The sequence below is a fragment of the Amblyraja radiata genome, chromosome 32 (genome assembly GCF_010909765.2).
Source record: "Amblyraja radiata isolate CabotCenter1 chromosome 32, sAmbRad1.1.pri, whole genome shotgun sequence".
NCBI lineage: Eukaryota > Metazoa > Chordata > Chondrichthyes > Rajiformes > Rajidae > Amblyraja > Amblyraja radiata.
This window is the reverse complement of record NC_045987.1, coordinates 14,952,581-14,977,252: the sequence shown is the minus strand read 5'-3', so window position 1 is coordinate 14,977,252 and position 24,672 is coordinate 14,952,581. Positions and strand designations below refer to the sequence as shown.

General features: G+C 39.9%; 1 protein-coding gene across 3 annotated transcripts in view; it reads left to right on the top strand.

The window, feature by feature from the left end:
* The window catches only part of ddx31 (DEAD-box helicase 31), a 92,378-nt gene that overhangs the window by 8,485 nt on the left and 59,221 nt on the right, over positions 1 to 24,672 (top strand). For all 3 annotated transcript variants that reach the window (XM_033049098.1, XM_033049100.1, XM_033049099.1), the window contains exons 6-15: positions 499 to 563; positions 3,616 to 3,660; positions 5,040 to 5,081; positions 6,267 to 6,331; positions 6,455 to 6,574; positions 8,092 to 8,198; positions 8,917 to 9,149; positions 10,718 to 10,894; positions 12,405 to 12,464; positions 20,874 to 20,924. In XM_033049098.1, coding sequence (XP_032904989.1) covers positions 499 to 563; positions 3,616 to 3,660; positions 5,040 to 5,081; positions 6,267 to 6,331; positions 6,455 to 6,574; positions 8,092 to 8,198; positions 8,917 to 9,149; positions 10,718 to 10,894; positions 12,405 to 12,464; positions 20,874 to 20,924 — 965 coding nt within the window. The remainder of the gene's footprint in view (positions 1 to 498; positions 564 to 3,615; positions 3,661 to 5,039; positions 5,082 to 6,266; positions 6,332 to 6,454; positions 6,575 to 8,091; positions 8,199 to 8,916; positions 9,150 to 10,717; positions 10,895 to 12,404; positions 12,465 to 20,873; positions 20,925 to 24,672) is intronic.

The window sequence follows — 24,672 nt, the reverse complement described above, 5'->3', positions numbered from 1 at the left end:
ATGTTTCGGGCACCTCTGTATTAAAAAAAATTCTTGCTCACAAATCTCCATTAAACGTTCTTCACCTTAAAGCAAAGGGCTCTAGAACTTGACATTTCCACTCTGAGAAAATGACTCTTATTATCCATCCCATCTATGCCTGTTATCATTGTATGTACTTCTCTAAGACGGTCCCTCAGTCTTCAACGCTCCAGTGAAAACAATCCAAGTTTGTCCAACCATTCCTTGTAGCTAATACTCTCCTATCCAGGTGAACCTCTTTACAAAGGTTGGAAGCAAAATGCAGCAAGTTTACAAAAAACTTGATACATTTTTACAACTATTTTAATAATCATTATTGTTACATGAATGATAGGTTTTATTAAATTAATATGTAAGCAGCACCTGATTTTTGGAGGAAAAAAAATTGTGAGTTTGAGAAGGGCTAGGATTGAAGGTGGGAATGCATGGTAAAACAAGTGTTTTTTGCCCAGTCTCAATGTTATTGTTTATATTCAGGCAAAACGTTAGCATTTGGTGTTCCTCTGGTCCAGTCCTTGCAGTCTATTCAACCTAAAATAAAGGTAAATTATACTTTAACTATTGATCATTAAATATTTGAGTGATCTTTAAATTTTGTACAGTGTCTACTGTTTATTTCATTGTGTATAGATTACAATTCTAATTATTAACATTCTAGAATTAAAGTGCATGAAAAGTGTGCGTGCAAAATATTGCTGAATTTTATTTTATTTATATTTTTAGATGCAAAGTGACGGGGTTGTTACAGGATTCCTTCTCCACGGTCCTTTCATGTAGTAACTTCCACTACCTATTGCATGGAATAATAGTTCTAAATCTCCTTTCATTTCTTCCACCAATTTCCAATTCAGTGCCCAATTTCTCACGCACCCTCACCACCACAATTAATGTCCTCTCTGAAAGCAGAATAGTTTCTTCTCATTTATCTTGTGTAAGTCGCCCCACTTAAATCTCCCCCAAATCTCCTTTGTTGAAAAGAAACCTACCCTAGTTAACTAGCATGCGCCCAAACCAGAATTCTCTTGCCTTGATGACTTTGTTGTAAATTCCATCTCCATGTTTTCCCGTGCTATTACATTCTTCATGTAGTGGGATGACAAAAATGGTATGCAGTGCTCTAACTTTGACCTAGCAAATGTTTTATACATAACCACCTTGTTCTTGCAATCTATGCCTTGAGCAATAAAGGCAAATATCTTGTATGCTTTCTTAACTACATCTACCTGTCCCTTCAGGGATCTGTGGACATGCATTCCAAGATGCATGGAATTCATTCTCAAATTTAACTCATTCTTGAATGTAACTATAAAATCACTGCAGTACCTGGTTTATGTATGGATGCCTCTATACTACTGGCTGCCCTTTCTTTTGTTGGAAATCCCTTTAGGTTAGTTGCCTCCCCATATGCATTAATTTGATTGATTTCCATTTGTCACTTTTGCCACTTAACCAGTTCATTGATATATCCAACATCTGTGAACTACCGGTATCTTCCTTTCTGTCAACCACACTGGCAGTTTTAGCTTTGTCAGCAGTTTTACAAAATATAGTCCCTACAAATTATGTTCAAATCGTTAAGATACACTATGACAATCAAAGGTCTTTTTCTGAAAGACAGTCTAGTTTGAAGTCTTAAAAAAAAAAAAGATTGACACTGTTGTGGTTTGTTTATGGGTCTGTATACGGAAGTGAATGGGATAAACCGGGCCCTGCAGTGATTATAGTTACATTTGACAATGAGCAAACATGAAACACATATTAAGCGAGTTCCAGGGCAGCTATTGAAATTTTGTATATACTGCTTTAATATGGTTGATCTGGCTCACAAGATTATAATTCTATTTAAAAAACCATACTTTAAACTAGTAATTAATATAATTTAATGAAGCTGCTACGCTGGTGTGAGGCTGTAAAAGTTGGCACGTGTGAGAGTTAATGCAAAACATGAACTGTTGAAATGGTAAAATATATTGAAACTTTAACCAAACTATTCTGCCTCTGCTTTGAAGTTTAGAATTTGGGTTTTTTCTGCATTTCATGCAGCAATGTATTATATATTAAATTAAATATCTTTACTATATTTTGAAATGTGAAGCTTTTGTTTTGTACTGTTACTGTAATAATAATAATACATTTTATTTATGGGCGCCTTTCAAAAGTCTCAAGGACACCTTACAGAATTTAACAAGAGTAAAAAACATATAATCGGAGTAAAATAAATAATAAAGACATCACCAATACACAAATTAAAGACATAATTCGATCCAGAGACAAAAAAATCAACAAAAAAAACAATGTGAAGAGAGAGCAACGGCAGCTAAACCGCGCCAGCGTACACTCTCCCTTCCGGCAGCCATCTTGGACACAAACTAAAATCACTTGCACACAAAAATCATCCCCCCACAATGGTTACCACTGTGGGGGAAGGCACAATGTCCAGTCCCCATCCCAGTTCTCCCAAAGTCAGGCCTATTGAGGCCTCCACAGTTGCCTCTACGGAGGCCCGATGTTCCTGGCCGTTCTCGCCGGGTGCTGTTACCCCGGCATCGGGAGAGTCCTCTCAGCGGCTTGTGAGTGATGAGATCTTCCATTGCTTGGCATTCATCTACATTTTTGTTCCATTTATGTCGTAAACATTTGAAAGAAAATGTAGTTTTCCCCAATTTTCCATCTTCTGTATAATTAAAGTTGACATATTCCCAGGGTCCAGAATCAATTGGATTAGGGTAGATATACCAAAATAGTAAAGAGACTTGATATAGTAAATAGCAACAAACAAGTTAGTGTTGTATATAAGATATAATGTATATTACTGAGCATTATATATTACAAGAATTTTAATGAAAATTGCAGGTTGGTTGAAAATGCCCCTCTAATTCATTGATGCCCTTAGGGGAGAAAATCTAACATGACACTGACGAGAACAAGAGTCAAGAGTGTTTTATTGTCTTGTTAAATTCTGACATGGCAAAGTTTCTCCCAAGCCAGTGAATATTGTAAACATTGCAAAGTGCTCACAAACATCTGGAGTCCAATGACTACATTGGGAGAATTGTCACTGGGTCTAAATCCTGGAACTCTCTACCCACTGCCAGTAGGACTGTAGCAGTTCATCAATACGTTATCCAGGGCGATCAGGATGGTAAAAAAATATAGGTGTTTCAGTTATGATCTGACCCTGAAAATGAATAAATTATGGCTGTGGTAAACCGAGAAAACAAATGTGGCTGTGGTAAGGGCGATTTTTTACCATTGAAAAGCCAATAACGGCTCTGACAGCTGCTAGACTGCTATCACATTTTATTTTGGTTCAGAATATAAGTTGGAGATTAGTGAGAAACTTTCTTTGAGTTTCTTTTTATTTTGCATATATATTTGCTGTTTTCTTTTCTCTTTCCTAGCTGAGGAATTGTAGATAAAATGATAACCTTTTTTTTTCAGGATGTAGATTTACAGTCATTAAGTGTGTTCCTCTTGGAGCTCCTACATATGCAATCAATTAACATTTTACTATTGGAAAGGAGAATCATTCATCACGCTGACCACCAAAAATTACTGGTTGTTTGAACATTCTCTTTTGTTTCCATTTAACAGCGCATTGATGGACCATATGCAATTGTCATTGTTCCAACTAGAGAGGTAATTTAACAATTTGAATAATTTAACAATATTGAATTGTGGAATTCTGGGTTAGACTGTAACTTTTTGCATTTTTGTTATTCCCACATACCTAAAGAAACTTTTACTATCCTCCTTTATATTCTTGGCTAGCTTACCTTCATACCTCACCTTTCTCCCCATATTGCCTTTTTAGTTATCTTCTGATGCTCTTTAAAAGTTTCCCAATCCTCTGGCTTCCTGCTCATCTTTGCTATGTTATACTTCTCTTTTATTTTTTATACTGTCCTTCACTTCCCTTGTCAGCCACGGTCACCTCTTAATCCCCTTAAAATCTTTCTTCCTCTTTGGAATGAACTGATCCTGAACCTTCTGTATTATTCCCAGAAATGCAGGTGGTGCAGACTCAGTGGTCAGAAGGGCCTGTGGCCACGCTGTATCCCCAAAGTCTAAAAGTAAACAGCATCATAATAACGTAGGCTTCAAACAAAAAGCCTGGATCCTAACTTCAACAGCACCTGAATGGCACCACTGTGCACTTCTTGGTTTCTTGCAGTTTCTCAAATTTGATACAGCATGGAAGATGTCTATTCAGCCCATTGAGTCCATGCTTCTTGTATGTAAGATAAATCCATTTAGTCCCGGTCTCACTGTCACACATGTGCAAGTTTGTTCTTTTTTATTTACTGGATATTCCAATGGAATCTGCCTCCACTAAGTGCCTGACAGTGCATATATGTTTTTAACCACTTTCTTAACCTGCACTGTTACTTTAAATGAACTCTAGACAGATACCCCTGGATATCTTTGTTCTTGATTTTCTATGAGGATTATGCACTAGTTTATATTGCCCGTCCTCATTTTTCCTACCAAAAGTAACAATTTACTTGGCATTAAAGCTTACCTGCCACATTTTCCCCCATTATCTCCAGACAATTTTCTTTAGCCACATTTTCGTTTGCCTCCAAGTTTTTTTTATTGGTGCCGTTTACAGATTTAGATATTAGCTACATCCAAGTCCAAATCATTACAATTCTGAAAACTTGTGGTCCCGGTCCTGACATCTGGGGAATTTAAATGTACCTATCCCTACAGTACACATCTCACCTATCCTATTGCTGAGACTATTTTCTATCGCTGCTGATCAGCAGAGGGGGATTTAACCATGTCTACTGAAATCATTCCATACAGAAGAGTAGTGTGCTAATTGGAGGGATAGATGCAATAATTGGAGACATTATAGAAGGTTCTTTGTTGGTCATTCAGCGAGAGTATTTAACTTGGACGTTAAGGATGTTTAAATGAAGAGATAGTATGTATGGTCTGAGATATTAAACATTGTCAATGTCTTTCCCCCTCTCCCCCTTTCCCCCTCTCTATCTCTCTCTCTCTCTATCTAGCTGGCCCTGCAAAGCTTTGCTACTGTGCAGAAATTGATCAAGGTGAGAGAATCTCATTGGGATTGAAGACTGATAATTATTTCCATATTAACTTTGTTGGAAATGTTGATCAAATGATCATGCATGTCATGAGCCGATTGTGTGACAATTAAGATGGATCACTTTTGAAAATATTTAAATATTTAAGTGAGAAAGAACCAAGAAATGAGAGGCATCTATTGTTCAGATGTTGTGGTTTTCCTTTGATTTTCTGCACACAGCCCACCTTTGAGAACTTAAAAAATAATTGATTAAAGGTTGTAAACTAACCACATTTGAATTTGGCACCAGTTGTGAAATATTTGGCGAATGCTACAATTAAATAATGGTGCAGAAGTGAACAATAGGCAAAATATATCTATCATCTGCATCTTTGTATTATTTTTCTTGTCAAAACATTGGCCCTATATCTGGTTACTCAGCTGTGTCTTTGATGTACCGTTGTTGTGCAATGCTTGTATGGCTACCATAATTCACTATACCATTCTCTATGGCTGTTTATATTCTAATTACAATGTGAATTAATATTTAAATAGAAGTCATTTAGTGCAGGCCCCATTCTGTTTATTGTCTGACTGATGCAATAGTCAAAACTCTTGTTTGACCCCTTGATAGTTTAATTGATAAATAAATTGCCCAAAATGATGACTAGTCATACATAAGAAACTTATGATCCAGGGGACTTCCTTGCATGTACCCCTCCAATCCAGAAAGCATCACTTCTCTATTATTCTGTTTACTGTTACTGAGCCGATGTTCTATCTGCCAAAGTTTCAGGGTGAATTTTTTGGTGTTTGTCTTGGTTCACTTAATTATATTTTAGTGCTTCAAAACACAACACTTCTTTGTACGATATGACATCTTAAGTTATTAAGATGTCATATCGTATTTTCCCTCGAGAAAAGAGAGTCCATTTTTTTTTGTCGTCTGCTATTTTGACTTGTTTCTGGTATCCTTCAGATCTTGTGTGTGCTCTCCCCTGTTCCTTTGCTGTAGGATTATGGTCAGAATTATATCCTGTTTAACCAGTGTTTATGCATATTGATCATTTATTTCTTTAATGATATCTATGCCACAATTTCTGAAACCTGCGTTAATTAAAGGAACTGAAACTGATTGTACATATTAGAACCTTACCTGACAATTTTATTGGCCAACCTCATCATTAGTTGTTCATTCTTTTAATAGCCATTTACGTGGATTGTACCAGGAGTGCTGATGGGAGGAGAAAAGCGGAAATCTGAGAAAGCCAGGTATGTCTGGGAAACTTGGTAAAGCAAGGAAAATAAAACATCAGTTTGTCAAGCGAAAGCTAAGGAAAAAATTGCTCCATTTGGATGGGTTGCTTAAAGATTTGTGTCTTTTTTTCGTTCCAGGTTACGTAGAGGTATCAACATTCTTATATCGACTCCAGGTCGGTTGGTGGACCATATAAAAAACACAAAGAATATTTGTTTTAAGCGAGTACAGTGGCTAGTTATTGATGAAGCTGACAGGTAATTGATCTGTGTGTAGTCACTTTAGTAGAAAGGCAAGATACTCTTCATGCACTTGTGGCTGTGGGGAGATGAAGTTTGTGGATTATACTAAAGAAGGATGTGAATGTCTTTCTCATTATCAGTATGTACAGTTCCCTTACTGAAGTGGATGTTGAGAGATATAATCCACCCCTTTGCCAATATAATGTGTTTCAAGTAATCCTTTTGGGTTATATTCTTAACAGTTTCTGAATCTTTCTGTAGAATGTAATATAGACAGACTGCAGGAATGACCAAAGATAGACACAAAAAGCTGGAGTAACTCAGCGGGACAAGCAGCATCTCTGGAGAGAAGGAATGGGTGACGTTTACGGATCAAGACCTTTCTTCAGTCTGGTTAGGATAAGGGAAACGAGAGATTTAGGCGATGATGTAGAGAAATAAAAAACAATGATTGAAAGATATGCAAAAAATTAACGATGATAAAGGAAACAAGCCATTGTTAGCTGTTTGTTAGGTGAAAACGAGAAGTTAGTACGACTTGGGTGGGGGAGGGATAGAGAGAGAGGGAATGCCGGGGCTACCTGAAGTTGGAGAAATCAATATTCATACCACTGGGTTATAAGCTGCCCAGGCGAAATATGAGATGATGGTCCTCCAATTTGCGTTTAGCTTCACTCTGACAATGGAGGAGACTTAGGACTGAAAAGTCTGTGTAGGATTGGGAAGAAGAATTAAAGTGTTTAGAAACCGGGAGATCAGGTAGGTTCAGGCGGACTGAGCGAAGGTGTTCAGCGAAACGATTGCCCAGTCCTGCATGTTGAAGTTTTCCATGGTGGGGTTGTGGCGCTCGAAGATTTTTAAAAATACACTTCTGTCGGTATGTTTTAGAACCACTAGATGTCTCTGTTGTATTTTACTGTGCAACATTGGAGAAAACCATTTTTATGGAGAGTTGCTGTGGGAGCTGATGATGTCATATGAAGTAAGCAAGTTAGAAACTAATTTTCAAAAATCATACTTCCAATTTCCAAATCTTAATTTGCGGGTTTGTTGTTTTAGGAGTACCATTTAGCTCTTCCTATTATTGTTACATATCAGAGATTCAAGAGACTTCAGATTTTGGAATCTTGATCAAAAAGAAGACTTCTAGAAAAACCCGGTAGATGGCATGTCTAGAAAGGAACTGCAGATGCTGGTTTACATTGAAGATAGACACAAGATGCTGGAGTAACTCAGCAGGGCAGACAGCATCTCTGGAGAGAAGGAATGGGTGGTGTTTCCTATGAAACGTCACCCATTTGTTTTTGTTCTCCAGAGATGCTGCCTGTCTTGCTGAGTTGCTCCAGCATTTTGCGTCTTGTCTTTGGCAGATGACATTTTGGGTGACATCTATCCAATTCCCTCCACAGAAAGTGCCTGACCCACTGAGTTCTGCCACTGGTTTGCTTATTGTTGTTTAACATCTGAGTGAAACTTAAAAAATATCTTATGAAGAAAAATAATCATTGTTATATTTTGTTCTCTATCAACAGGTTGCTGGACCTGGGTTTTGAGAAGGATATCGCTGTCATCCTGAATGCTTTAACTGCAGCAAATGTGAAGAGGCAAAATATTCTTCTCTCTGCCACACTGACTGATGGTGAGATGTTTGTTGTTGTACAGAAGTAGCTTGTGATGCTGCTGTTAAACAGCTATTGAAGCACCAATGTGCAGCGCTAGTATTGGCTCCAGCTAGTTGACTGAAGCTAACTCCCTGTCCATGCAATATGAATTTTACTTTTTTCATTGCTGTGTTGAAGCTAACAACTTCCTACCTACCTTGCAGGAGGGGCTTTGTCATATTTATTATAACATTTCAAACAAAAGGCTTATTATCAGCACCCTCTGAAAGGCACAACAACAGGCAGTAAATGCTGGACTTGTTAACGTCTAATATCCCCAGAATGAATACATGTATATTTAATTCCCTGGGAATGAGAGATGGAATGTACTCTTTTTTCTGGTTTGGTATTTTTGTATACGTTGCCATTATGGGATGCAGCTTCAAACTTCTATGGTAAAAACTATTAAAATGTCAGATGGTATTAATCTTCAGAGATATTTCTGTTTTAATGCAAGAACAACTATGATAAACTAAATTAAAGTTTAAAAATAAAATCAAATACTCAGTTTTGAAGATGTCCAGTACATTGCTGTTGCTCTTATGATTTTATTTCACAGACACTAAGCACGCTCCATGTCTGGAATAATATTTAGCAGTTTATAAAATGGAGTGCTTTAGAGATTTCTAATATCAAACGCAAAATGTAAGCCTTTACCTCAATCTTTTTTCTAAATGGTCTGTGTTTCTACCTCAGGAGTGAATCGATTAGCTGGAATCAGTTTAAAAGACCCAGTTAATATTAGCATCACTGAAACCAACCAATGCAAGACTACATTTGCAACAAATGAAATGAAGACTGAGCATAAGAATATTGAAAAAGATTCCAACAGTTATTCAATTCCAGACCAGCTGCAACAGTTCATGGTGCTGATTCCCAGCAAACTGCGGCTGGTCACACTTTCAGCGTTCATACTCGGAAAATTCAAAGTAAGAATTGTTTTTAAATGTTATGATGTTCTGATTGTTATTACAATAGTAATACCGATGTTTAGTGTTGACTTATTATTGTCACATGGAGTGAGATACAGTGAACAGCGTTTGCTTGTACACTATCCAGTCAAATCATACTCTACATGAGTACAATCAAGCCATACACAAATACAGCGGGTAATGCAAACAGAAAAATGTCAGAGTGCAGATATAGTATTCGAGCTTTATAATGCTTCGGTTACAAAGAAAATGTCCAATGTCCGCAGTGAGGTAGGTTGGAAGATCAGACGTATACCCTAGCATATAGGAGGATGTTTCAGTAGTCTGATAAGAGTGGGGAGGAAGCTGTTTCTCATTCTGGTGGGATGTGCTTTTAAGCTTTTGTATCTTCTGTCTGACAGGAGAGGGGATGATTAGGATCCCTGAATGCATTGCCTATTAATGGGTGGGATTCTGGTCTGTGTGACGGACTGGGCTGCAATCACAACTGTCTGCAATTTCCTGCAGTATTGGGCATAGTTGTAGCCAAACCAAGCTGTGAAGCTCTCGACCAGCTGCACTTCGACACCATTGATGCACGTACCTCGACTCGCTGCATGGTCAATAACTAACTACTTCATCTTCCTGACATTGAGCGGGAGATTGTTATCTTGACATCATGTCTCCATCGCCTTCATTTACTCGGTCTCATCCCCACTACGGTGTGATCTGTAAACTTGTAAATGAAGTTGGAGCAGAATTTGGTTGCACAGTCATGAGTGTATAGGGAGTATAGTAAGGAGCTGAGAATGCATCCCTGCAGGGCACCGTTGGTGAGAATTATCATGCAGAAAGTGTTTTTGTCCATCCCCACTGATTTGTGGCCTATGGGTCAAGACAAGGATCCAGTGGCGGAGGGGGGGGGGTGCTGATGACTAGGTCTAGGAGTTTGGACATGTGTTTGTTTGGGATTATGTTGTTGAAGGTGGAGCTATATGCAATAAATAGGAGTTTGAGCAGATGTCCATGTCATCTAGATGTTCCAGTAATGAGTGTAGAACCAGGAAGATGGCTTCTCCTGTGGACCAGTTGCAACAGTAGGCAAACTGCTGTGGATCAAGGCTTTCTGGGAGGCTGATGTGCGTCTTGAAGCACTTAATGATGGTGGATGTCAGAGACACTGGACAGCAGTTTTTAAGGCTACATTGGTTTTCCTTGATACCAGGATGATTGCAGTCTTTGTAAAGCAGATGAGAACCTCAGAATGTAGTAGGGAGAGGTTAAAGATGTCTGTGAGCACTCTTACCGCTGGTCTGGCTCATAATGCACAAGATATATTCCACCATGACAGTTTGAAATGTTGTGGTCATTAGAAAGATATTAAAATTTCATTCAATTTTCTAATTTCTAATGCCAGCTACATTAAAATTTGATTTCAAGGCCATTACTTTGAAGAACAAAATGTTATTATTCACATCATCATCATCATACACACATAATGTAAAACTCGTGCCCATCACAAGCAATAGAAGCAACATTGTTTCCCGCCATGTTTGATGTCTAACAAATCATTTTGTTCTTTTTAGATTGAAAAGAAACAGAAAATGATCATATTTTTCTCCAGTTGCGAATCTGTGGAATTTCACTATAACCTTTTCACAAACGCCTTTACTTCATATTCTGCCAGCAAGGAGCAAAAACAATTACCTTTCTCAGCTTGTAAGATGCTGTTTCTGCGATTGCATGGGAACATGGAACAGGAGGTGAGTGTGCTGCTATTTATGTGTTAAGGCTTGAAGGAACTGACACCTGACATTAGGAAATGATTTAACTTTTGCTTCCTTTGATTCTCCACAACCCAACACCATTCAATAACCCTGGCAGTTTCCACAACCTCTGCCTGTGCTACTCTTGAAACAGCTGCTAAGAACCATGCAGAAGTACCGAGGTTGCTTCTAATATTTATCACCCAGACTGCATGGGTGAGATCAGAAACTCTCTGTGTGGGGAACTGCAGGGAAGGAGCATCACGGTAAAGTGTGTGATGTGCAACAGCAGGCTGCCAGACAGCCATTGGATCTCACTTAAATGGTTGTAGAAAATCCCCAGTTATTGAGACTTGCTGCTTGTTGGCTAGACTGTGAAAGGGAAAACCTCAGAGTATTGCAGAGCTCTGTCTCTGGCAGGTGAAGAAAATCATTTTGAGTGGAAGGAATTATCCCACAAAATAAGGAACATTATATTTATCTTGCCATAGTTGATTTCACCTATGTGAAAACCTGTAGCATGGCTTTCAATCTGTTTAAGCGGTGTGATATCTTCGATACTTTTCTACTTTCATCATGTTCTGAATATGAAAACTTCTGGCAGCATATCTAACATAATCATTTGGGAAATCTGAAATAGTTGATCACAAACATGGCTTGACCATGGACATCATCTATATGTCTTACTTTAAAAGTGCGAATGTAATCAACATTTTAAATTCTGAGATTTCTAATCGGGAAAATGTTCCAGACCTCCATTGCTTGAACCCCACTTCTGTGATTGTCATTGTTGATGTGGTCTGGAACATAGATAATTTTTTTTCAGGTAATGGAGATCTGGCCTGACAGATTTGCTGCCCATTGCAACTATTGTAGTTCACGAGTCAGAGCAGGCCGGGTATGTAGGCCGCACACACCCTGACCAGCTGTTATCTAGCAAAGATTAAGTGGATGTGTGTCAGGGGAGGAATTTTAATGTTTATTACCCTGAGTATAATTAGTGCATTATGTCTTCAAATTAGAGCTTCAATGGAGCTAAATAGCATACCCCATATGGTACTGCTGAGCGGAAGTACTGCAGCATTTTAGATACGGTGGGATTCCTCTTGCTGTCATTGTCTACTGTCACTTGCTGCTTCCTGAGACTTATTCCTCAGTTGCCCAATCTCTCCAATCTAACTCTATTACCAGAAGAACGTGGATGTTGTTTCCATTCACTAGCTACTTTGTTCCAGATATTTACATGATAAAAATAATACTTTTTCAAAATTTCCGATAGTTGGATGGGGATGGGATTGCGAGTCCTGTTCCCATAACTTGCAGGGTGATTTGGTATGTGATTGTGATTTTTTTTTAAATTAGAAAAGTTGGTTTATTTGTATAATTTAATGAGAAAATTGCAGTGAATCAAAACTACTATCCCTGTTTGAACTGAATTATGGTGACTGATTTAGGTATGTCATTTACACTGTTTGTGACAATAGTTTCTGTTTCTGTTACTCTGCAGGCAAGAAAGCAAACTTTTCTGGAGTTTTCACAATCAAATATGGGTGTCCTTCTTTGCACCGTGAGTACACATTTGAAAGGAGAAACTGGGGCTCGATTAGGGTAGAAATTAGGAATCTTCAAGGAAAGAGAATCAGGAAAGTGGGACTTGACAAACAAATCATTAGATAGTAGATTTGAGATTTGCTTTTAATATGGAAACACTGTGAGTTAATGGAGCAAAGGAAATAGGCAAATATTCGGCCCGTAACGTTGCCTATTTCCTTCGCTCCATAGATGCTGCCGCACCCGCTAAGTTTCTCCAGCACTTTTGTCTACCTTCGATTTTCCAGCACCTGCAGTTCCTTCTTGAACACTGAGTTAATGGTGCCTGGGGTTGTGCTAGATGCTGAGTAACCCACATCTGTTCCTAAACGCATGAAGAAACTCTAATTTATCATTAACTAACGAGGAAGGTGAAAATCGTTCTTCTAGTGACCAGAAACATCTTCCATCACACAAGAGTGGTTCTGTATGATATTCTCTGAACGTTGGTCCCATTTTTTCTCCTTAAGATTTTTTTGTAACCTTTAAACACTGAAAGCTGATTGCGGCTTTCAAAGTAATATTGATCCTTTTATCAAATAATTAGAAAGAAAACATCAAACGTGTTGGCTTGTACAGAAGATGTAGATACATGGAACAGAATTGCCCACAGTTTACCACCAAAATTGGCAAAGCTCTCAAAGGCCCCCAAAATATGTTCAGTTAAGAAAATCAGCAAACTTGTACAAATCAGTCAGAGTGTACAGGGGAGTCTATATTCTGTTACTAAACAATGTTGTTTATTAAGTGTAAAATGTTTTGAGACACAATTCCTCTTGCATCTTTCAGATTAGTCAGTCTTTTTGTGAAGGTCAGGGAGTCTTAAAACTAGAGGGCATCAATTTAAGGTGTGAGGGGAAAGATTCAAATGACCTGTAGGGCATCTTTTCCACAGAGTGATGCAGACATGGAATTAGCTGACAGGGGAAATGGCAGTGGCGAGTACAATTACAACATAAAAACGTTGCCTGACATACAAGGATTGGAAAAGTTTGGAAGGACATGGGGCACGTAAAGGCAATTGTGGGACTAGCTTGGTTAGGCACTTGGTCAGCATGGGCTAGTTGGGCTGGCGGGTCTCTTTCTGTGCCCTTTAGCTCTATGATCAGTTCTCTCTCACAAACCTATCAGCACCTCTCTGATTCTCCTGCCTCTCACCTACATAAGGAGCAATTTACACCAGCCAGTAACCTAACAGCATATCTTTGGGATGTGGAAGAAAACTAGAACAACAGGGGGAAAATGTGCAAACTCCACACTGGTGGCAGCAGAGGTTGGAATTGAGCCCAGGAGCCATACGGCAGCTGTGATAACTGCTGCATCACTGTGCCACCCACCCTCATGGTAGAGAATTAAAAACAAAAAATTTAATTTGTCGTAAACATTTATTTTGCCAAGGTCTTGCCACATTGTGCCACAGCATTTAGTATTAAAGAGTGAAGTATAGGTGAGACTGGGTTAATTATTGTTCCTAAAGAAACAGTGTGAACTAATGTTAGGCTTTTCAACGAGCTTCATTTGAAAAACAAAATAGAGCTTTTGTGAGAAATTGGAAACAAAAAATTCTTTAAATGCTCACCAGATCAAGCAGCATCTATGTTGAAAGCAGCTGATAAACATTTCAGGTTAATAGCATTTCATCGAACTATGAAAAGTTCAAAACTAATTTTAAAATTGCAGAGAAGGTGGTCTGGGAGGAAGAACAAAAGGGAAGGTTTGTTTTAGGTTCAGCTGGGCGAAGACTGGAGGAAAGGTGGAGTTTATTCTTCTGTCTGCCTTTCTCTTCCCCAATTTCTGCACTCAATTCTTCTTCTGCAACTAAAAAATTGTTTAATTTCGAATTTTCCTAGATTGATAAAAAATCACCAACCTGAAGTATAAACTTTGTTTACTCTCTTTGCAAGTAATCCCTAACCTGTTGACTATTTTGATTATATATTTTTTTTTTTAACAGATTTGAATTTTGTTTTACAGTTTGCGATGTGTTGGTATCGCTGTCAGCCCATCATTTATTGTCAATGCCTAACTACTAATCTTTGGCATCTTTGGATGCCAATATAGGATAGAAGGGTTCATTTACCCTGCAGATACCAGTGTGATTCCATTAGCTGTAAATCAGATTGCAGTCAGGCAGAATCCTATTGCACTGATTGCCTGCTGCTTTTATTAGAATACTTGTTAAAAACTAAAAAAAAAAAATAGGTGGTAGAAAAGGGAGAATCTCTGACCTTTTTAATTTTTAGGGTATTATCAGAAAGTGCCCAAATAATTTGCAACAATATGTAAAGTAGGTTGATACTGTACCAGATTTACTCACCACTTACTACAAACTAAAGGGTTTCAGTGTTAAACTACTTTTGTGAAGGATTTGGAACTGGAATTAAATTCTGGCAATGTTGATGTTCTCAGCAAGAGCTTATTACTGGGTGGCCTGGTTTAGTGCTTGTGTTGAACCATTGGAATCAAAGGAAAGGGTACATGCACAGACCTCAGCAGCACAAAGCCCTGTTCTCTGTCAACATTTTCTTTCACCCATTCGCCACAATCTGCAGCCATTTAATCAACTCACAACCACATACTAGAATGACAACGCAAACCTGCTCCTTCAATTGCTGCTATTGACATAACTGCACCTAGATTTAGAATAGCATTTTAACATGTTGTCATTTTTGCATAGAAGTAACTTTTTGCACAGATTGCTAGATAGGCTGCAGAGCCTTAACAAAGATGGGTAAAAGATGCTGCAGATATGTTTAAAACATCTCCATCAGTATCCAAAAAGATAAGTCATGCTCATATTTCCAGAAATCTTTAAATTCTTAAATAACCCAAAAGCAAACTTTATTTTCAAGAGCATTGATGAATATAACAATGTTAAGTGACATTTAATTATTAGTTAAATACGTAGGAACGAAATTGATTGAAAGGAAAGATTTTTAGCAGAGTGCTTGTACGTTGTGCTGAAACACTTTATCTCTGCTTTGACTGCACTGATGGATGCACTCAATGGAACTGGTGCATTACAATGCTGAGAACTATGTTCTGCAGTCTGTACCTTCCCCTTTGCTCTATCTACTCTAGTTGAGTTTGATTTGATTGCATTTATGTATAGTATTATCTGGTCTGATTGGATAGCATGCAAAACAAAGTTTTTCACTGTACTTCGATACACATGACAATAATAAACCTAAAAGAGAAAGTTAGTGGGAAATTGCCATATTCACTCCAAAGCAGATTACCTACCCATTCTAGACCACACCCAGATTACCACCGCATTAACTGCCCAATATCAGCTGACCATTAAGATTGACGCACCTCTATCACCTTTTATTTATATTCAAATGTTCCTGAAATCAAAAGGAGGCCATTCAACCCATCATGTTTCTGTTAACTGTCAGAAATTCCATCAATCCCATTCCCCCACCGGACTCAGTGGCCGATTCCATCGCACTACCTGACATCTGCCACCTGACATTTCTGCCACCCATTTGCATTAAGTTAGTGCACTAAGATGTGGGAGGAAACTGGAGCACCCAGGGAAAACCCACACATTGACAGGGAGAACGTGTAAACTCTACGCAGACATCATTAGAAGTGAACCAAACATGGATTACTGAAGTTGTGAGGCAGTAGCTCTACCTTCTGCACTGTCGTTATTGATTAATTCAGAAAATCATGAAGGCTATTCTCATCAGAAGACCTAGGTCTTTACGGACAAAGTGCAATAAGCAGGTTTATTAAAAATATCCCAGCTATGTGGAAAATTGTAATTTAATTATACCGTAGTTCTTTAGAAAGTTTCGGGTCAATATAATTGCCAAAATTATTTCAAATGTTCATATTGTGTACTTAATAATAAAACATTTTTTTTAAAGTAAGGATACATATCCTATTCTCCTATTCCCCATGCTAGTAGAGTAGGCTATTTGCTTTCTGCGGCCAGGCGGAGAGTAACTTGGTCCCAAGTCAATACTTTTACAAATAATCTGTTTCTTATTGGACACATGATAGTGACCTTATCCTTATGGAAAAGTTGCAGCCTTTGCTTGGCATCCCCTGACACAGCATGGCTTGCATCAAAAACTTAATGGAGTAATGAGATTTTATTTGCGCATCTCTTCTCCATAACATGTTACTGTTAGGAGTTATAAATTTAAGAAAATGTGTACATTCACTTCATTTCACTCTGTTACTGCTCTGTGACTTGTTTTGAACTGATTGCTCACATAATAAAGAGACCGGTGTGTTTTGTCCACTTTGAGCTAAAAATGACCAAGCTGCTGCTGCTGTCAGGTATTAATCTGAGCCGTGTGTTGGACTGTTTTGGCTCTCCTTGCAACTGCGCAGACTGCAGAAGGTGGCATTCTGCACTCCAAAGGTGGCAGATGTTGATCTCTAAACGTGTGAATCTTGACTATTTCCACTCACAGAAAAAGTGTAAATTACAGCTATCGGGAGTAATTAGCGCTGATAAACCCTTCCGAGCTCATCCTGTTTGTAATGACGCACTCATGAACTGCTCTTTCATGGCAAGCTGTCGCCAAAGAAAAATAACCAAGCAAAGAACACCAGGTTTACTATGGAGGATTTTACTTTTCCTTCCATGATTAATCTGGATCGTACATTTCCAGTTTCAACCAAGTTAATATCTTTCTGAAGTAATAATTTTCAAATATTGAGTAAACTGGTTCTGTCCAAGAATAAAGGAAAATGTATAATTTAAAAACAATAGCAAGGCAGAGCTAACCCTCTGCATAATATGCTCTGTTGCATTCATCATTCCAGCTGTAACATACACGGTGATGCTTCAAATGTAGAGATTGATTTTCCAAGAGAATCTAACATTTGCATTAATGTACATGTTCCTGTTGTGCAGTTGTTGATCTGAAGGGGTTTCATGTATTCATAGACTTTCTTTTACTCGGCATCAGAAAAATTACACACATATCTTGAATGTGAATTGGAGTCTGGCCGTACACATGTTCCCTTAGCAATTTGAAAGATAAAATAGAACCACGTTGCAAAAAGTATTTGTTCACATGCACGCATATGTCCACTGCAGGGTGTTGCAAATTAATTTTTAATAATATTAAAGAGGGTTAGAATTCCTGAAGTAGAACACTTGGTATAACGGGTAGTATTTTATAAATTATTTTTTTATTTTATACCCATGCTCTTGTAATGGTGTACATGACATGCTAGAATAAGGGTACAATTCCCCCTGTGGTGAGTTTGATCTGGATGGCACCAACAAAGACCATTAAATTATAACCACTAAATAACATTGTGACCAGAACAGGTGACCCAAGTAAACTTTCAGCATGAGCTTAATCCAGCTTGGTGCATGTCACATCAATTAACCTCTGACAGCACCCTGTGTTGGTTCCTGCCAGACTGTCCCTTTCCATCCAACAGCAATCAGTAAATGCACAAAATTTAAAATTACTGGAAATCCTTTTCTAAAATAACCATTTGCTTCACCAACTGAGCCAGTTTCTTCAGTCCACACTCATTCTGACACTATAACAGGTATATGATGAGAAACCCATTGACACACTGATTTTCTCCTGTAACAGCACAACATGCACACTGTTCACTTTGTGGACTCAAGAGATTTTGCTCACAAAAACAGCGAGAGTGACTCGGTAGCTCCGCTACTGACCAAGCAGACTGTATCCTAAAGGATGTAACTGCCAGACTGGGCTTATGGCCAAGAGAAGGTGAGAGCAACTGCCCTTGCAGGCAAGGGCACCATTTTGACTGACTGTTGAAGAAGCTCTGGTTTAATTTACGTGAATACAAAACTGGGCTCAAGCGCTCCATTGGCTAAAGTCACAACAGGAAGATGGTTATGGTTGTTAGAGACCAGTCATCACATCCCCCAGGACTTCACTGCTGGAGTTCTCGGAGGCAATGTCCCAGTCTGTCCAGCTGTGTCAATGGCTTTTCATCCAGTGTAACGTTAGTTGTGGATATTCCCTGACAGTGTTCAGTTCAATTCACCAATCCTCAGAAAATGAACCAATCTGTTCCCACATTCAGTAAGAACAGCATAATATTTGGGCTTGATCTGACAAGAGGCGATTTATGGCACAATTACATACTGCTGACTATCCAACAAGAGACAGAAAATCTACTTTCAATTTGTTTTCATTAATATCACCATCATTGCATCTCCACTATTAATATCTGGGTGGTCACCATTGACCAAGAACGTATCTGAGCCAACCACTGTAAATTCAAGACCAGGACAAAGCTAGTTTTAATCTCATAAACTTTCCATGAGTTTCAAGATAAAAGTCAAAATAATAATTGAGACAATGCTGTACACAAGGCCATTTTGTTAAGGCACCGTAGGTCCACACACATACACACACACACACACACACACTCACACTCTCTCTGAATACTCCATTTAATGATTTAAACATTCATTTTCAATCCTGCTAATGTATCATGGTAACATAATTTTGTGCCTATATTTTCCTCCATGACAACATGGTACAGCACCTTTCAAACCTGTGCTATTTATTGTTAGAAGGACAAGGGGAGCAAACATGGGAAGACCCATCTCCCAGTCTGTTTACAAGTTATAATCCGTACTGATTTGGAGAGAATTCTTCGTCCATTGTCTTTGACCCAAACTCTTGGAAATCCCAAACATCACCTTCAAGGAAGCAACATATTACCATCTTCTCGAGGGAATTTTGGAATGGTTGATAAATGGTTGCCTTGATGACAACACTGTGAATCCTGTGATTGAATAATGATAACATTTCAAATAGATATGTCCAAATGCCTATTTCTTAATTTGCAGTTAGGCTAACAATGGCAGGAGAAGTGCATGAGTATTGCTCGAACAATATAGTTCATCAACATGTACATTAAACTGAATGCTTATTTTGAACTAATCTTTTGCTATTAGTTTGGAGCCTATCTGTAACAATACAAGATCAATCTCTATCGGTCAAGCATTATTACAGTTAGTTGGATGATCAGCCATGATCATATTGAATGGCGGTGCAGGCTCGAAGGGCCGAATGGCCTACTCCTGCACCTATTTTCTATGTTTCTATTTTCTATTATTACATGTTTTTTCTTGGTGGGGAAAATGTGATTAATGTAGAGATCCTGCCTTTCCCTTCTTTCTTTTGCCACCCCTTATCCCCTTGTTTTTTTCTGTCCACTTTCACGGATCTACTGCCATATCAGTGACCTTAATCCAATAATGTTAATTATCTCTTGATCAGTCTGCAGAAGGATCCCGACCCAAAACGTTGCTTGTGCATGTGCTGCTGGGATACTGCCTGACCCACTGCATTACTCCAGCACTTTGTTGTTTATGCAAAGTTCCAGCATCTGCAGTTCATTGCGTCTCCATTGCCGGAATTGCAACCACTTCCATTTATCCTGTGCAAACTTAGTGATTTATTCAAGTAAAATTAATGGGGCAATGGAGATTATAGTCTAAGTCCACAAATAACTGAATTATTTGACTCTCTGTTTTTAGCTTCTAAAGGCAAAATGACCTTTAAGGGCTTTCCCTTTGATTTCAGATTTTTCACAGCTCCGCATATGGTTTACGTATTTGACCTGCAATATTCATATTTAATGGACCTCACAACAATTAAGCTTCAATTTGCTGCTGCATGTTTACAAATAACCTTTAATGATGCTCTAACTGTTTGTTTAAACCTCTGCAGATTCCCTATTTTTGTGCATTTTGATAAAAAAATAATTCTCAGCTTGAGGTTAAAAAGCTTCAGTTCATTTTGGATTAATTCCTAGAAATGCTTTGTTGAATTGCCGCAGTCAAGCCTGCTCGCATTAAAGTGTTACACACATTTTTAATTACATATATTATTGCCTCTGTAATTGTTCATTTGGACCTTGTTCTTTTTGGTAATGGTACAGCTTTAGGAAAGGTCATTCATATGAATCGTGTGCACCTTGTATTGAAGAGCTAACGTAAGATGCCAGTTTCCTCTGGTTTCAAACAGTTGTAGGCGCTTCTGACAGCTTTAACTCCCTCTTACTCCATCACTGATAGCAAGGTACAATCTGTCGCCTAGACAACAGGGGCCACTACCCTGCTGCTGGCTTTCTGCAAAAGGCAATAATGACTTTTGGCAGGATGGTGGGATGACAGTGGCAAAATGGTGGCCCCTGCTCGTGAATCGTTAGGTTTCCCCCTCTCCATTAGCTTGCTCGCTTTGCAAGCTTCTGCACCAAATAAATGAGTCATTTGAATCCAACTGACAAGCTGGCACCGATTGCCCTGCGGTCCATCTGTACTTTCAGGCATCATGTAGTCCACCAAGTGGCATGCTGGGGTCTTGCCTCAGCACCATGTAATCTTCTATTCTCTGTCTTTTTCTCTCGAAAGGACGTAGCAGCACGCGGGCTGGACCTGCCGGAAGTCACGTGGATTGTTCAGGTAAGAATCACTTCTTACGTGGTAAGCAACCTTCTTAAATAAATAAAATAATTTGTTAGCATTGTGTATGTTACATATAGTCCTTGTGCTGTTCCATTAATTAGTCTGTCAGTTATTTATTTTTATTTTCTTTCTGTAGCTTTTTACTGAAGTTATTTTTTTCCAGTTAATAAATCCAAATAACAGAAGGGGTGGATGATGGTGCCACAGTTAGTGTAGCTACCTCTGCTCCACGGGTCCAACTTCAGTGCTGACCTTAGGTGCAGCCTGTGCAGAGTTTGCAGGTTCTCTCGGTGGCCACATGGGCTTTCTCCAGGTGCTCTGATTTCCTCCCATATCGCAAAGTCGTGCTGTTGGGTTAAGGTTAATTGGCTACTGTGAATTGCTCCTTCATGTCGGGGTCAAAGAGGGGCAAACAGACATATGCACAGGAATATAAAGAGTGGCGGAATAGGACTCATGGGATTGCTCTCTGGGAACTGGCATGGATCTGATGGGGCGAACAGCCTTATGTATCATTGTAAACACAAGATGAGAACTCCAAATTTAAAAAAAAGAGACAGGTGGGACTGAAGAAGAACCAGGGCCATTTTGCTTTTCCATTTCATTTTTGAATCAAAAATGTTGCCTAGAAGTAGTTTGAAATTATTTCAGCCTTTGTAAGCTTGGCTAAGTTGCAATCTAACAGAACAAGTGCTAACAATGCATTGAAGAAGGGTCTCGACCCGAAACGTCACCTATTCCTTCGCTCCATGGATGCTGCCTCACCCGCTGAGTTTCTCCAAGATTTTTGTCTAGGTGCAACCAATGGGATTTTTTTGGATGTTTTGTGAATGCCCCAGTTTATCTAAATTCTATTTATTTAAATGAGAGTTCAGGTGACTATTTCTGTCATGATTACAGGCATTGAAAACCAGACCTATGCTTCAAGTCTCCAGTGAGTGGTTCAATCCAATGCAGGGCAGTAGTGTAGAAGTGCTGGAAAAAGGGCAGAGTTTGTAAGGTGATTGGTATCATGAGAAAGCAATGGAAATTGCAGAAGTGGGTTGGATAAATGTCAAGATTTTCAAAGTCGCTTCTACCCAGAACAGAATGCCCATGTAATCTATAACTCACAAGTGGTATTCTAAACATTCACAATTTAATTTTGGATATTTGCACATTTGTTATAGGGAAATATCGTTTCATCCAATTATTGTTTTGTTGATGAAGTAATGGATAGGAAAATTAAAGGAATTTTAATTTTGGATGTATATGGATTTTCAGAAGGTCTAAGATAAAATGTTTTACAATATTTGAGTATTCCACAAGGCAATAGTCAAGGCAAGGTAAATTCAATTTTATTCTATGTACAGGAAACGCCACATCAAAATTATCGGGCACAAAAGTTACTGGTGGGGCAAATGGTGAAGATAATTGTCAAAAACTTGAAGGAAACATGGAAGGACATTGGATAGGCTGATGGGTATCAAATTAAAATTTAATGTAAAGTACAAAACGGATTACAAAAATATTTCCTGCGATGAGCAGAATATAATTTAAGCATTGAGATGGGAATGAGCAGAGAGATTTTTAAGATTTAAAGTGTGATACCATGTAGGTAATTTGGTGGGAGTCGTAGGAGACACAGCATATAAACGGGGCTTCGACCACCGAGTCTGCACTGACCATTGACCACCCATTTTACATGAATCCTGCATTATGATTATTTTTTTACTTTGAATTGAATTGAATTGAATTTCCTTTATTGTCATTCAGACCTTTCAGTCTGAATGAAATTTCGTACCTGCAGTCATACATACAATAATACAATAATAGACAACAGAACAGACAGTAAACACAAATTAACATCCACGACAGGACTCCACCAAGCACCTCCTCATTGTGATGGAGGCAGAAATCTTAGGGCTGCAGTCTCTTCCCTACTCTTCTCCCTCTGCGCTGAGGCGATACCCCACCGGGCGATGGTAAATCAGTCCCGCGGCTCACCGAGCTCCACGAACGGGCCGGTTCAAACACCGCGGGGGTCGAAGCTGCCGCCCTCCAGTCCAGCGGACGCAGCTGTTGACGACGTCGTCCACTGGCCCGCGGCCGAACCCCGCACTCAGGTCGCCGTCGCCAGAACGCCATCTCAGCCACCGGAGCACCGTTCCAGCCCCGAGCAGGGTCGCCCTCACGTGAGCGTCTCAGCCCCGCACCAGGCCGCCCTCACGGGAGCGCCGTTACCCTTGAGCTGGGCCGCCCCGACAGGAGCGCCGTTACCCTTGAGCTGGGCCGCCCCGACGGGAGCGCCGTTCCACCCTCGAGCTGAGCCGCCCCGACAGGAGCGCCGTTATCCTCGAGCTGAGCCGCCCCGACAGGTGCGCCGTTATCCTCGAGCTGGGCCGCCCCGACGGGAGCGCCGTTCCACCCTCGAGCTGGGCCGTCCTCACGGGAGCGCCATTACCCTTGAGCTGGGCCACCCCAATGGGAGCGCCGTTCCACCCTCGAGCTGGGCCGCCCCGATGGGAGCGCCGTTCCACCCTCGGTGTGGGCCGCTCCGACGGGAGCGCCGTTACCCTCGGGCTGGGCCGCCCTCACGGGAGCGCCGTTTCCCTCGGGATGGGCCGCCCCCACGGGAAGTGCCGTTTCCCTCGGGCTGGGCCGCCCTCACGGGAGCGCCGTTCCACCCTCGAGCTGGGCCGCCCACACGGGAGCGTCTCAGCCCCTCACAGGAGCGCCGTTCCAGCCCCGAGCTGGGCCACCCTCACGGGAGCGAGCCCAGGGCAAGTCCTGACAGGCTGCCTCCGGAGCCTCGAGGTCGCCAGCTCCGCCATTAGGCCTTAGCGCAGACGGAGGCAGAGAAGGGGGATACGACAAAAAAGTCGCATTCCCCCGAAGGGAGAGATAGCAAGCCCTGTTTAAACCCCCCCACCCCCACACATAAACACAACCTAAAAACCAACCTATCCACAATCTCATCAACCCGCCCCAGATTCTACTGCTCACCTTCCTCCAGGAAAAAATTATAGTGGCGTACCATCCCTCCACATTTTTGGGATGTGAGAGGAAACATAAGAGCCCTCTGGAAACACACAGTCACAACGAGAATGCACCACTCCACACAAACAACACCCGAGGTCAGGATCAAACCCAGGTGTCTCACACTATTGAGGCAGCAACTTTACTACCTACACCACTACGCGAGGTTGTCAGAGAATAGAATGTAACGGTAAAGAGGTCATAATGAAGGGAATGTGTGTAATAAATCTGAAAATGGTTTTCGAAAAAATTACTCTGCACTTGAAGTTGATGGAATGAGAAATGATTTGCAACAGAACAGTTGAGGTAGAGACCAGGTAGAAAGGGTTTTTTGAGAGCAACAGAAGTAAATAACTGAAGTATAGGAGGTACGTGGATATGGATGGGGATGCAGGTCTGTGGAATCAAGTTTCAGATTGTTCAGACATAAAGCTGTCACTGATACAAAGGATTGAATGGCCTCATCCCGTGCTGCAAGTCTCTATGCTTTCTAATACAGTATTGGTGAGGAATCATTGCTCATCCCTGTGGAGCATTGAGATTTGTGTGGGTTGGTTGTACTTTTACAGAACAAAACAAATTGAGTGTGGAGTCAATGTATTTGATGCTCCTTTTAAACAAAGCAATAGTTGCACTTGGCAACAAGAATTATCTTTGTATATCGATTGTAACTAAAATAATGTGCCTTTCCAATGAACTGGATGGTGAGCATTCAACAGCACAATGT